Raw genomic sequence first — 15,362 nt, 5'->3', positions numbered from 1 at the left:
AATAATACTCTTGGCCTCTTGGGAGGAAGTCGACAAAGGATTTCAATCAATAAAGAGTCGATAAGTAGTAACATCTCTCATTTTAAAATGTTCTCGGCTTTAGGGTTACATAGCAAATCTACAGAGGCAACTTACACACACACGGAGATGATTGAACCAGATTGAAATAGGCTAAAATCCAATGGTTCATGATTAATGTCATCTCTTCCTACGTGGATCAACGATTGAGATTGACTCGTATAATAAAATATTTAAATAAATAAAAAATATTGGTAAATATATGAATATGGTACAACATACCGTATATTCTAAAAAATATACATACCATTGTTGTACCAACATACGACAATCGCTACGGTACTACCGTCTCAAGCTTTTGGTACCAAACTGGTATAGTCACCAACTAGTTTGGTTCGGCTGGTTTCCGCCTTCCGGATGGTTGGTTTGGTTTGGGACAAAAATGCCAGCTCTCTTCGTCCCATCACTCGTGACTTCTCACCATAGCCCATGAATCGGGCCCTCTCTCTCACAAAGGAACACAAAGGAAACGTCTTTACAATACGATAGTTGTTCTTTACTAGCCAGGATTATTCGATTTATTTCAATTGTGTCAATTCATCCACAATGGAATGATGATTGAGTGTTGAACATTACCTATCAAAGAGTCGTATAGACCAAACATTTCTTAAAGATAAAAGGTTATATTCAATTGAAAATGACCAATTTTCTTCTTTATCCAATGATGTTTGCATGTTTGCTTTGTCAATTTGTCATCCTCCACTACACCTTCACATCTCTTTGAGGCTCAGTCATCTTGGAAACAAAAAGTTAACCTTATCAACCAAACCATACCGACATACTCCATCATCTTGTGCCCCATTTTCACTGTTGTGTCATAGCACATCCAAACGACATGTGTGTCTGTGACATCCCAACCAAGTCAGCACCTGTGATCTAAGCCCTCCCCGAGAAAGTGTGAAACCATATCTTCCCGCACCCAAGGAATTAGATGCATGTGTCTCACACCAGAAACCAAGGAATCAGTTCAAAGTAAATATCTTCAACACCCTTGCCTGCTTCTTCAACCATTTCAGCTCAACTTGAGCTCAATTGCTTGGTCATTCATGGTTGAGGTTGTAATGAAAACCTCTGTTTCCATACCTCTGTACAGAAACTACATCATTTTCTTGAATCTCTCTTCTCTCTTAGTGGCTTCTACTCTCTTGGTTATATACAATCCCCACTCTTCACAAATCATAGCTCAAACCATTCACAGCAACAATGAGCTACAAGGCTGCAATGGGTTTCAAAGTATGGGTGATTATGAAGCCAAGTGTATGTACCTCAAATCCAAAAACCCATGTGTCTCCAAAGGCTATATTGATTATCTTTACATCTTCTATTGCAGTTTCGGTACTTGCCCTCTTGTTGGTTATGGCTTGTTGTTGTGTTGGCTCCTGGTTTTGTTCTATCTATTGGGTAATACAGCTTCAGAGTACTTCTGTGCTTCACTTGAGAGTCTATCAAGTCTCTTAAAACTGTCCCCTACCATTGCTGGGGTCACTCTTCTCTCCCTTGGTAATGGAGCCCCTGATGTCTTCTCCAGCTTTGTTTCGTTTATGGGTAAAGATGGGTCGACCAACATTGATGTTGGTCTCAACACAATTCTGGGAGGTGCCTCTTTTGTGTCATGTGTTGTGGTTGGGATCATCAGCGTTTCAATTCGCAAGAGGCGTGTTCGAGTTGAGAAATCTGACTTGGTGAGAGACACCTGCTTCTACCTTTTGGTTGTGTTATGCTTGATTCTGATCTTGATTCAGGAAGAAATAGATGTGTGGGCTTCCATGGCTTTCTCTGCACTTTATATTGTTTATGTGATTGTGGTTTATGTATCACATAGGAATTCTAGTAAACCAAGCGAATCATACACTACTAGTTTAACCGACCATAGTCATGATTTGAATGTACCAATCCTGATGAGTAGCATGGAGAGGGGTGAAAGTGAAGAGCTTGGTGCTTTAACTTCTGCAGTAGAAGTAAAGAAAGGGTGCTGTCAACTCCCCAAACCATCCCATTCGTGTCGAATGTTGATCTTCATACTTGAGTTGCCTCTGTATGTTCCCAGGAGATTGACAATTCCGGTTGTTTCTGAAGAGAGATGGTCTAAGCCGTATGCAGTTGCCTCAGTGACACTAGCACCAGTGCTATTGTCATCCCTTTGGAACCATCAGTATGCAAACGCTAGCTTCCAGAAGAGCCTCTTGGTCTATGTGATTGGATTGACTATTGGACTAGTTTTCGGATTTGTTGCATGCATGACAACAGAGAGGTCAAGCCCACCAAAGAAATGCTTACTTCCTTGGCTTGCTGCTGGCTTTTTGATGAGTGTTGCTTGGAGTTACATCACAGCTCAGGAACTGGTGGCCTTGTTAGTCTCAATAGGGTACATATTAGGTATTAGTCCTTCCATATTAGGACTGACGGTCCTTGCTTGGGGTAATTCACTTGGGGATTTGATAACCAATTTGACCATGGCTTTGCAAGGAGGACCAGAAGGAGCACAGATTGCCTTTTCTGCTTGTTATGCTGGTCCTATCTTCAACACTCTGTTTGGATTGGGGATATCATTTGTTGGCGCTTCTTGGTCCAAATACCCTTCTGCTGTTGTCATTCATGGAGATCCATACCTCTTGGAGACACTGGCTTTGTTAGCAGGAGGCTTGCTTTGGGCACTTGTGGTGTTGCCAAGGAGAGATATGACCCTTGATGGGGTTTTGGGGGTTGGTCTTTTAGTTATATACATCATTTCTATATCTTTGCGGTTATTTCAAACAGAGTTATAACATAACTGAATTCTAGTAAGGTGAGTAGTGTATACCATTAAGCTTTTGTTGTAATTTGGTGATTACAGCTTTATGTAACAGAAACTGGAGACACTGCGTTTCTGAATGATGATTCTTTATGGAATCTTAAGTCATGAATGTTTATGGATGATAACTGAGCTATGAAACTCGTTTAGTCATTTTTTTATGGAATGTGTGTTGATACTTCATTATTTCAATAATCTGTGGTATTGAAGGAGGCTGTTTACATTTTGATCCAGTTTGATATGAACTGGTACATACCTGCTTTGACATCAGATAATCAAACTCCATCGATATGGTAGGTTTGCTTGGACAAATGTTTTTACCCAATTTAGTTTCACAAATTTCTGACAAAATAAATAAAAACCAATCAAATGGACAATATACTAGTGTAATTGGGAGAAAAAAATATCTAACGTATACCATCTAACCAGTCCTGAGTCCTGACCACTATAATCAAAGAATTTGCTACTGTTTATTTAGACAAATGCCTATGCATATACCACGGACCTAACCGACTCTCACCGCTAGTCTGCTACAACCAAAGAATTTGCTATTTACTCCTGTAAGCCATCAAGTCCCCTTCTCTCGTGAGATTTATACAACCAGCAATCAACTAGTACACTTGTGCATCAACTCTTAGTATTCACCCTTGTTTTGATGGGTTTGAGCTTGATACCCAGACCCTCAGGAGAAAAAAGTTCTGGTGCTATGGACAAACGGCTTGAGGGGCTTGTAGGGTTCGAGTCATTACTTGATGAGGAAGCAAAATGTGGTTGCCTATAGTAGCCAAATCCCATGAGGAAGAACTCGATTGGAACAAGCATGGCGTTTGGGAGCTCTTCTGTTACCAACGAGCCACATGACTGAACCTGTCAAGAAGTACACCACATAAGCCTGTTAATTTTCATTCCTTGGTAGTAGAGAGTAGAGACTGATGCAAAAAGAAAAAGGGATGCAAATGTAATGTATTAACTGAAGAAAAACTCCCATCTTTGAATACTCCAATGAGGTGCGAATTCAGAGAAAAAAAAAAAAAACCCCTAACCTACAACAAGAGCACAATTTTACTGTTCATTCTTGCATTCATATACAAAGATTCAGCATGGAATGGACTATTTTCACCCACAAAAATAAGAGTCTTGCACTGCAAACTCTTCAAGCTCTCTGTAAGGTCATGCCTCCTGCAAATAAAATCTCAAATGAATTCTCAGGGAAATGTATACTACGACACACAATATTTCTTCAGTTGTTGTGAAGGCCATAGGCCATACGCAACTTTGTACATTGTCCTTCATCTCTTTCTTTGTTCCAATCCACTCGACCAGAACATGACATGATTTTATATTCAAGGACGAGTTATGAAATATAACCTAGAGAACAGAGTTAGGTGAAGCTGGTATATATGCATACTCTAGTACGAATCAGTCAATCATGTGTACAAGATATTAAATACGTTAATGAAAGACTTGGGGAAGAACACTTTCCATGGACCGACAACCAAGTAAGAAGACAAATTGTATGCATGTTTACTTTAGTGAAGTAAAATGACTTACTCATTTATTGCTTGAAGAAATCGCATCACGTTCAAACTTTGTCTTTCATCCAATAACTGTATTTACAAATCATCAAAAGAACCTTAGCATTTCACTCGTTCAAATTCATTGACATCCTGACCACACAAACTATTGGAACTTCAAACTAAATGTCCTCACCCTTCGGCAAGCTTGTATTACATCTGATTCTGCACCTTGTGTACCACACCTAAGCTCCTGCGATAGGAAGAGTATGAGAAAATAACAGACAAAGAAATAATGGACAAAAAAAGGACCTGATGAATAGTAAATACTGAAAAAATGAAGAAAAGAAAAAAAAGGCAGACTGTGCTACCTTACTGAAGTATCGCTGGAGAAGGCATTCCTTTAATACACCGCACATACCATAAAAGTATAACAAGTTCAGCAATACCTGTAAATCCAGCGGTCAAGAATCTTAGGCAATCATGTCAAAATGCGATTAATTTTATTCCTGTTTTGTTACCCTGGGCTCGTGGCCAGTACCTTTCCTTTAGGAAACTACTATCTTCAGTATCAGGTCAACCCATTTTGAATTGTGCAATTTTGGACTGAATTACTGAAAAATAGTTGATAAAACAGACTCAATATACTGTAACTCTATGCAGAAGATCAGCACTATGAAAACAAAAATGATTGGTTAAGCCACCCGGCCACCCTTGCCTAGGATCATACTTCCAAGAGGGGTACATGTGGAAGGTTAGACTTTACACAACTCAACTAGGTTCTAAACTATGGAGTCCAATATAACACAAACATTTAGCTATCCCAATTTGCCATCCTCAGTACAATTTAATGCATAATTAAGTTGCTAAAATGTTTTATGGCTCTTCTTGTCAGCATCCATGCATGATGGGATGCTTGTGAAGAAGATACCCACTGTGAGTGCACATAATTCTTTTTATATTTATGGATTGAAACTGAAAGCAGTGCCTCATATTAATTACCCGCCTTCACTAGCAACATCAATTTGACAGCATTAGTTATTACCTTGTTGTAGAGCCATTCAGTCCATGAAGGTGCTTTGCAGATAGGGGACACAAGTATTAACCCAAGCACCCGTTCTTTATACTTCATCTGACAGTTGGAAGTTATGAGACAGTTTCGAAAGAAGATCATCGATATATGCCACACAATAGCTGAATTGATATTAGGTAACTTACTGCAAACAGTGTGAGAATATAAGCACCAGCTGTCACACCCAAGCACAGGACCTCTTTCAACCTGATTTTAAGAAGATATAGAACTTTAATGAGAGTGACAGCAAGAAAACTGAGTTCTTTAAGTTCTCACTTCTTGTAAGAATTAAATGAGAGTGACTGATCAAGTCCACATAAACTGTGATACAAAGTGCATGCCCTCACATTTATATCGACTTCATCAAATTATCATGAATCAAAATCATATTAGCTACATTTTTGTTTTGCAACAAGTCCACATAAACTGTGATACAAAGTGCATGCCCTCACATTTATATCGACTTCATCAAATTATCATGAATCAAAATCATATTAGCTACATTATTGTTTTGCAACCCGCCTTGGTTTCCACTTATCATGAAAAGTTAGATTTAGATTCCAGGAACGCATCAAGTTATCTGACTTTCAAGATGTATACCCATCAGTAGAACGAGTTTAAAATCATGACTATGCAGATGTGGTTACATTTAAACATTACATACATATTCTGTGGCAGATGATTATATTGAACTACCTCTTACAATCCTTTGGGGCATCAAAGCATTTGTTAGAACTTTTAATTGAACCGACTCCTTCTCACAAATCATTATACAAAAGCATCAATCCAATTGAAACAGATAATTCATGGCTTTAGGAAAGCTATGTCAAATGCTTGTATAAGCAATCATACATTCATACTCGTGTGAACACCGAAAGTCTAATTACTTGAATAGTTGAAATACCCTAAACAAGCAAACAGATTACAACAACTTACCCAAAGAAATCAAGCACTTCAACAAGCTGGTCTGCAAGGTCATCCACACTAAGAAGAGGAACATCTGAAGATATCACATCAGCTCCCAACTGCAAACTCTCTTAAACAAATGGGGGTAGAAGACTATATTAAAACCCTTACAACATTATACAACTTCAATAGAATTGTATATATGATACAATACTTTAATGGCCTAAGGCTAAACATATGAGATACAAATAACTGACCTCATGTCCAGGCGCATCGATATGGTATATGCAAAAGTTATGAAGCAGCAAAGAAGCTGCATCTGAGCAAAAGAAGAGACCTTGGAAGCAAGACGTGTCTTCAGTAGAAGAAAATGAAACATAAATCAGAAACCACATTAACAATTTGGATTTTGGAGTGTTGGACCAGATAATAGGATTCTTCCACTTTCAGATAAAATACAAGGTCAACATGGTTGCTAGCATAATCTTTTTCGAGAATAAGATCACACATTCATTTTAAGTTAACCTGAACTTCAGCAACAAAACACTAAAAACCCCATAAAAGCATAACCTTCTTAACATTGAAAATGCTTTGACAAAACAACAAGATCAAATTCATTTCAAGTTAACCTGAACTGTATCAAGAAAACACTAATAACCCCAAGAAAGCATAACACTCAACACCGAAAAAATTCAACCTTTCCACCACAATTGGATATAAAACTAATATCAAAACCCATCACCAACTACACCCAAGCTTCAATTCCAAACAAGTCAAACAGTCCACTTCAGCTATGCTCAATTTCAACTTTCAATCAAACAAACACTCTATATCTCTATAACCACCCTCAACAACTAAAGAACTAGAATAAGAACAAGAAGCATACAATTAAGAGCAACATCTGGGTACGTTATCAAAGCAGGCTTTCCTTGATCCCCACACACAAACACAGACACTGAACCTTTGCTTGTTTTCACCACACATTCCTGCACACACCCCAATAAAAAAAAAGTTACCCATTAACCAAAACCGCAGTAAGAACAAAACCCCATCAAAGAAAGCACAAGAACAGAGCAAGCAACTCATGTATGTAAAGCACTGAAGTCTCAAAGATTGAAGCTTTATGAATTTCTTGGTTTTGCATATTTGAAACTTTAATCCCTTTGCTTACTTACCTTCCCTCCTAAAGGTACCACATCAATGTCAATAGAAACTGAGTCACTCGACTCGCCCATTGCTTCAAAGCTTGCTTCCTTCTTCTTCTTCTTCTTCTCTGTGATTCTGTTTCTGAAACACACCCTACCAAGTATAGTAAAAGTCGTTTGTTTTGTCCCGAAATGACGGATTTCTCCCTACTGCTTGGTTTGTCTTGGTGTGGGTTTTGTGCTGCCAGTGACCGTTGGAGTGAGGGGTAAAATGGGTAGTTCCAGGATTCTTTGCGGTGCGGTGGGAAAATCTCCAGACGACGTCGTAAGGTGTGGATGCGCCGTGTGGGAGATGATGATGTTATTTAAAGGGAATCACGTGGGTGTTTATGTAATTTCGGTCGAAGCATATTACAGCTGTCTGACACCTGGACGCCGCAGAAAATGAATGAAGTATGTGACCCAAATTGTCATGGCACGCCAGCTCATCACTAGCCACAGAAAATGAATATGTGACCTAATTTTTATTTTTATTTTTATTTTCAATGAATTTAGCCATGTACTTGATACATGTAGATTTTTAGGTAGGGCTGATACGTGGTAAGCTCGGGCCAATCGTGTTTTTTTATTGTTAATTTTATTTTTAAACAATTCATGATCTATTACAATAAAATACCGTACCATGTTACTAATTTATCAAGATTAGCTCTCAACTGGTAAATAGAGTTGAGATCTGGGTTAGAACTATACTAAAATTAGCGTTTGATGTCACCTCAGATATAACAAAGAAACATTAGTACATAGCCAAAATTCAACATTAATACGTTAGCAATAATATTTTTTTGGATACATGAACTTGAAGTATTTATGATCGAACAACTGTACCGGTTGAACATACTAGTACCATGCTAAATGCATGCTCCATGGGGTTGTAGCTACAATCCTGTCTTGTTATTATATGTTTGTAATATAGCCGACGAATCAAATTTCGCGTCTTTACTATTTATTGTCTGCATAAAATAGAGGTTCAAATAAAAATTCTATCATAATCAATGCCAAAATAGACCTAACATCTTACCAAAGAATGCTATGAGGCCCATTGTTCAATTTTGAGCCTAGTGAAAACATGCATTTTAGAAGAAATTTATAAAGTAAAGAAGTTATGAATCTTGATATGTCTAGCTGAAACGCAGCGTATTGACGCAACCCAAAGTCTATGAGCAATCAAGTCATCCAGGCCCATAATAGCTATTTCAATTGTGTAAGCCCATCTTTAGGCCCATTTATGTCTCTATGATGTCTCTCCTAAAACTCTAGTTTGGAATATGATGAATTGAAGCTTTATTTTGTTTAGTCTTTCTTTTCTTAGCTTTCGTAGTTCAGGGTTTCAAGATCCCTATTAACATGACTGCATGTTAATAAACTCTAAATCCTAAACCCAAAATCTTATTGTGACATGACTTTTATCGACCTAGGGTTTGAAAGGTAGAGTAAACAAGTAAAAAGGCAAAGTAAAACCGCGATGGAAGCACTTGTAATTACAGGAATGCCACAAGGAAAACCTGATTTGAGGGGAGTGATTAGCGGAGATGTATTATCTAATACTGTTTAACCATGTTAAGCAATAGAGAATGCACACGTGTAGCCGGGAAAGAGGGAGCTACCGTCACGCGAGCTTGTCGGTCACGTAGGCGACGCGCCGTCTACTATGGGAAGCACATGTAGCTTTCGTCTCCATTTGGACCCATTTCAACATGTTATGTGGTCTGCAAATTTGGTAGCAATAGTCCAGGAGATGTAGCTTTCATCTCCAGCAAGGGAATGCTCTGGCATTCGTTTCAGTCCCAAAATCCTTTAATGGCATTCTGATTAAGAATTTCATTCCCAAAATCCAAAACAATGTTTGATATATAGATTCCTTTTGGGTGTGGGATTATGATCCTTTCTCCTCCAGCCTAACACATCGACTCTTAGTGATTGTCTTGAAACCTCACCGAAGTTCGATGATCAGAATTGTTCATTCGTGAATCAGAAGTTTGTTTACCCATGTACTTGTTATCGGTTAAAGGTGGTTAAAATCTAACCATGTCGGTAGAGAAAAGATATGTAATGACCTTTTGTCCGTGTAATGCATTTTAAGATAAAACTGAGGAGAGGATGTTATTGAGAAGTTAAAACTAGATAAGGTTGCTAGTAATCCTATAGGAGACTGCATATTGGATTGTTGTGCAATTCTTAATGCTCTAATGGAGATATACCTTCTTATAGAAACATTTCAAAGTGCTTTTACATAAGTAGGAGAAGTGCTTAATTGGGAAAGTGTTGGTTAGCTACCTTACCTCTCCTGGGAATCCTTATAGGAACATACCTACACGGCTACACCAGTTTCTTTTAATTGGTCACAACCAGAATGTGGAGTACATAATAAACTTGAAGACCTATACATAACTTTTAGTACATTTGGGGAAGAACTTAAGTAGTTGGGTTAGGTGTGTACCACAATTATTCAAGCTGTAAAGGATTGTGTCACCTAATGCAGTTTAAAGCTCATAACAGAACAGCAGGGAGAGCCTTTGAAAGCTTGTAAAAGATTCCTGAGAACAAAATGCTTAAATGCTTCAACAATGTAAACAACCGTGATTGAGACAACACTTGGTATCTAGCACATTCATATATACCTTAAGTCAGTTCTGAAGACTGAAATTTATCACAAGCTATGCCTAAACTCAATCATATCTACTGACATAAATGTATACAGATGCAGGTATAGAGTTCAACAACCAAAGAGTAATTCATAACATATATCACAAAATCAAATTCAAACAAATACCCTGAATACTGTGAGTCCCTTTTAGGGACATCCGGTAACTTATCTGATGCAATGAGCATGAGTTGCTAGTTTCTATCAGACTTCATTCGTCGATCAAACAGTTGCAACTACAGAAAACTTGATACAACAGTTTAAGTACCTCATCTAATCCCCGCTAGTTCTAACATACCTAGTAGCTAGTACTATCAAAGCAAGCTCTAGTTTTAGACGATAGTTTTCAAAAGGTTAAAGAGAGGGAAGATCGGTACACCCCTTGTTGCCTTATTTCACTTAAAACTTTCAACCCAGACATAAAGGTTCAGGGGACTATATCCTAATTCTACCCTTTGGCACTTCTCTTCAATCATGTACAGCTTTCCACCTTATAGCAAAAGCAGTAATTTTGAACATCAAAAGGGAATACTTTTCCAGAACAAAGACACTGGTGAGATCTCAACTCTTTGAAGCACTCTCAGACAGTAAAGTTCTGTCAGCACAAGCTACACAAAAGTATTAATCTTGACATTGACAGTGTAAAACAGTATCCATAGACCTCTATGGACTACTTACCAGTACTATATTTAAAAAATTTAATACAATTAGGTTACCTATATATTGAAACTTCATTCAAGCACCCTAGTAGTTCATGCTTTATTATAGCCATAATAACATTCAATCATAAAAAGATATAACAACCTCAGAAATCACTGAAAAGACAATGCTGGGTGGCCTATGAAACTTGATCAAAGTGAAAATTCGCAGAGCAATGATATTGACATAGAATTCTGAGAAGTAAAAAAAAAAAAATAAAGAATAAAATTAACACTGTATGGAGGATATACAACCAGTAAAAACAAAACTGTTTCTGATCTATTTGATTGCTCAAGCTACTCATGAGGAGAAACAGAAGAAAAAAGGGTAAGAAAGAACAAATGACCATATCTAACCATTTCTTTTGTGGTAATGCAATCACATAATTACTGATAAATTCATCACTCACTAGAGGTTGTGTGTCTTCTGTTAGTAATCAATGGAGAAATTCCAACTTCCTCTATTCATTCTTCCAAGCATACAGCATGAGCGAGTACCCTAGCCCTTGTGACTTGCTGTCTGAAAACCTCTGTGAAAATGACCACTGCAGGGCACTTGGATCAGATTGTGGTTGGCCAGACCACAACTTCTCGGCTGAGAGGCATGTCTTGAACATAAACACAGCACTTCCAGGTGATGAACCAAAGAGCCAATTGTGCACATCCCAGAAAACTTCAACTGCAAGCCCATCAACCAAGATGGTGTGATTTCCCCGAAACTTCCACCGAAGTCTCTTCACCTGCATCACCGTCTTACTGTCCACACGGACAATGAGACACGGATCATTGACCCCAACAGTGTCGCATTCAATTACAAGATCATGAACTTGACCATCATTACAAAACCGAGCCTTGGTGGTGAACACCTTCTTCCCAAAAATGTGCTCTCTCCTGGCAATGCAACCAGCATTAGAAGACGCAGGGCTGGCACTAGTCTTTTTGAAAGCTTCTTTTTTCATATCTCCAAGAAGGAGAATCATCTGCCGGTCCACCACAATTCCCACATAATATCCATCAACAGGTTCAGGCCCGGATCCGAATTTTGCAGAAGAAAAGTCCCAATATATATCAATTTTACTAGAATAAGCTTCTAAACTCTTGGACCCTCTTCTTTTGGAGAACAACCAAGGTTTAATATCCACCTTACAAAGACACTGATTCGAAGAATCATCTATTCCAATACTAAGGCCTTGACCCATCAAATTCCTACTCCATGTGACAGTAATCAAGCAAGACCGATTACGCAACCGGCATTGATAGATACAAGTAACCAAATTCTGGGCAGTCCTACTAGTATTATGATTATTCGACGAAGAAGAAGAATCAGCAACTTGAACCCCATTTTCACCAAAACAAGATGGGAAATCCCTCATTTTCAATGCAAATACTCTCTCTCAGGATTTTCAAAAGTGATTGGGCCCCTAATTCAACCAAAGCAAACACAACACAAAAGCACTCAGAACTGAGCTAAAGACTTAAACTTGAACACATCAAAACAAAAAAGCAGAGAAGTCCATCCAGCTAAACTCTTACCTCAATTGACTGATCAGAAGGAAAGACAAACCCAAGCAGTCTATCTCAGAATTGCTTCAGAATCTGACTCCTCCAGCTTTGACTTGATCTGGTAAGCAAACTAGCTCTTGATTCATCACTGCACAAAACCCATCAATCTAAGCTGAAGCATATAGCAAGAGAGACACCACATCTGGAAATAAAAATCAAAACTTTGGGAGAGAAATGCAGGTTGTAAAACACATCACACAAGAGAAACAGACAAAAAAAGCAGTACTGGTTTCACTATCAAAACCAGACCAAATAATTAATAACAAAAATCCAATCTTTTCCAGCCCAAGAGAATAAAAATCACAGAAACCATACCCAACAGAATATGAAGAAAACAGAGCAGGAAAAAGCAAAAGATGCACACCTCAAGATTGTGACAGCCTAATGAAGCAAAAGAAAACAGCAACTGGGTAATTGCTGTAAAGGCTTAATCTTTGAAAAAAGCTTCTCACTTTCTCTCTCTACCCTCTCTCTTTCTCTCTCTAGACTTTGCTTTAGCTGACATGCCCACATGAGATGCCGAGAAGCCAAAAGAACCAAAACTACAACAACAACAACAAACTGAACCCAACTGAGAAGCTGCTGTTTTTTCTCAGTCTCACATCTTAAACTGAAGAGAGAAGTGGTAGTCCAAAGTGTTGGATTGGATTGAAACCTCTCTCAGTTTCATGGGAAATTTAAGAAGGGTGTGTGTGAATAATAGAAACGGAAAAAAGAGAATGAGGAAATGGAAAAGGCTTTGCTCTCTCTTCCTCTATTTGTTGGGTTGGCTTGAATTTAAGTAAGGGAATGAGGGAATGAATATGAGAGAGAGAGAGAGAGAGAGAGAAGTAAAATAACAGTATTGGGGAAGTGGGACCAACACCGGCCATCCTCCATGAAAGTGCAGGCACGATGTGTATAATATTTTGCTCTGTATTTTTTTTACGTTTTTGGGGGTGTGGTGATTTTGGTGACGTGATAAAACCTGGGCAAAGTGGCCATACATGGACGCTTTGACAGAGCAGTTAGCAGAAGACTAAGAAGAGGAATGGGCTTTGACCGAGACAGGATTCGAGTAAAGTCATTATCACCTGATTCCTACTCCACATTACCCATTTTCGTAATTTCATGTCCCCTCTCTCTCTCTCTAACCAGAATGATTGTGTATGAGTTGGTGTTTTTGATTGTAAAGAGTGGGTCGTGGAGAAATGGGATTAGGGGAGGGGGTGTTGCTTTGTTTTGATGCACTAAACTAAACCTTGAACCCGGGGCGGCGGCGCGTGTGAACATGCCTGGTTGATATGTATCACTTTTGGGGTCGCATTTGGTGTGTGTGTGTTTTTTTTTTATAATTTATTGACAAGGATTAGACGATATTTTGTATTCGGTGTGTTTTCATTTTTAAGAGAATTTGCTTGCATTGGTATAGTCAATATCATAGTAACATGTTTCATCTTGTAAGTTAGGTAACAGATAACATCATGGATAACATCATAGTATTTTTAAAATCGACTCTACATGTGTGTTTATCTTAAACAACACGTAACTTGTTACGAACCAGTCATATATGTACTAAAACATAAAGACCGTTTATGTTAGAACTTAGCTTACAATTGTATCAACTATCAATATCAAGGCAGACATACATATTCTATCCGTAACATTATTTTGACATAAAAATATCATCAAGAAGGTAGAAAATATGTCATTATTGTGACATGTAGGCTGATTGCAACCATTGATGTTGAAAATGAAACATAAAATCAGGGAACTAAAACAAAATTGGAAATTGTAATGGCTAGATGATTTTTTGTTTTTGTTGTGTTATGCTTAATTTTTCATACATGAGTTCCTCCATGCTAATATTGTAATCTGAGATTAGTTGAGGCAATGGATTATGTATAGGATTACTTTGAAAAATCATGTTAACAATAACATTTGCCATTAGTCCAATTTTTAGATGATAATCAATTGTCTCTTTGGTCAAATTATTATCAAAGGTCTAAATAGTTATATTCAACAAAAAAACATGATATGAACTCAGAGTCAAGCTGAGTCGTCTGACCCCTGACACAGTGAAACCAATACAAACAAGACATGTTTCAGGGAGAATAAAAAATGGAGGCGCTTAGATAGATGCTCGGCGGCGCGTGGGGAAGGAGACATATAATAGGAAGCGCGTGCTGTCATAATGAGTACAGCTAAAATAATAAGAGGGAGATTATGTAAATCCTTGCTTTGTGGTATGAGACGTGGTATTCACGTGTACTTGGTCCTATACTCCAAAATATGGTTTGTTGTTAGCATGGCGTTATGGCCCAATATATGTCATTATTATTACAATAAACTTCAGAAGAGCCTATTTTATGTTCAAAACTATCTTATTGATAGTTCATATTCATGTGTGTGCATTTCACTTTTGACGTATTTTATTTACTAAAAAGAGACTTATGTCACTAGATTAGATGATATCTAAAACAATTGTATGTTGCTATTGTGAGTCAAATTGACGACCTCCCACCAACAAATAAAAAACTTGTGTCACAAGATCAAATGATTTTGGACAACCGCATGTTGTTTTGATACAATTGTCATCCTTAGATAGGTTTACTCTTTGTTTCTATATTTTAATTACTATAACTCTTCTCTACTTTGTGTTTTTGGCTAACTAACTAAAGGCTTCTTACGAGGTGGTCATCATGCAACTTGTTTGCATGGTTTCACCAAGTTTAAAGTTGAAGGTGATTTGAAAATCTTGATTGATTAATGTATCAACAACAAAGTTGACACTAGTTGGCGCATTCTTATCATTGTTTAAGACATAAAACTTCTTGTTGTCCGTTCTTAAACTGTGAAATTCCGACATATTTGACGGGAGACAATTTTTCTTGTGAATGCACTTGCTAATGTTG

At 37.9% G+C, this 15,362-nt stretch overlaps 2 protein-coding genes and 1 pseudogene across 3 annotated transcripts; 1 reads left to right on the top strand and 2 right to left on the bottom strand.

The window, feature by feature from the left end:
- The first annotated feature begins 1,078 nt into the window (after positions 1-1,078).
- LOC101296971 (cation/calcium exchanger 2-like) lies at positions 1,079-2,992 on the top strand. Its single transcript, XM_004301979.1, has one exon. The coding sequence runs from the start codon at positions 1,125-1,127 to the stop codon at positions 2,841-2,843; it is 1,719 nt and encodes a 572-aa protein (XP_004302027.1). The 5' UTR covers positions 1,079-1,124; the 3' UTR covers positions 2,844-2,992.
- Positions 2,993-3,236: 244 nt separating this feature from the next.
- On the bottom strand, positions 3,237-7,640 carry LOC101296678 (annotated as a pseudogene). Its single transcript, XR_184838.1, has 11 exons — positions 7,537-7,640; positions 7,248-7,347; positions 6,619-6,716; positions 6,392-6,480; positions 5,602-5,662; positions 5,429-5,515; positions 4,755-4,832; positions 4,580-4,636; positions 4,421-4,476; positions 3,913-4,048; positions 3,237-3,736 (listed from the first exon to the last, which is right to left on the bottom strand). The product of XR_184838.1 is annotated as a pollen-specific protein SF21-like (transcript).
- A 3,693-nt stretch (positions 7,641-11,333) lies between these two features.
- On the bottom strand, positions 11,334-13,141 carry LOC101296394. The gene is made up of 3 exons (XM_004301978.1): positions 12,833-13,141; positions 12,439-12,556; positions 11,334-12,326 (listed from the first exon to the last, which is right to left on the bottom strand). Exon 3 carries the CDS (start codon positions 12,276-12,278, stop codon positions 11,367-11,369), a length of 912 nt encoding a protein of 303 aa, XP_004302026.1. The 5' UTR covers positions 12,279-12,326; positions 12,439-12,556; positions 12,833-13,141; the 3' UTR covers positions 11,334-11,366.
- Between the last annotated feature and the right edge of the window lie 2,221 nt (positions 13,142-15,362).

This window comes from Fragaria vesca, linkage group LG6 (assembly GCF_000184155.1).
Source record: "Fragaria vesca subsp. vesca linkage group LG6, FraVesHawaii_1.0, whole genome shotgun sequence".
NCBI lineage: Eukaryota > Viridiplantae > Streptophyta > Magnoliopsida > Rosales > Rosaceae > Fragaria > Fragaria vesca.
Note: the sequence above shows the minus strand (reverse complement) of the source record. Positions and strands in the feature narration are given on the sequence as shown.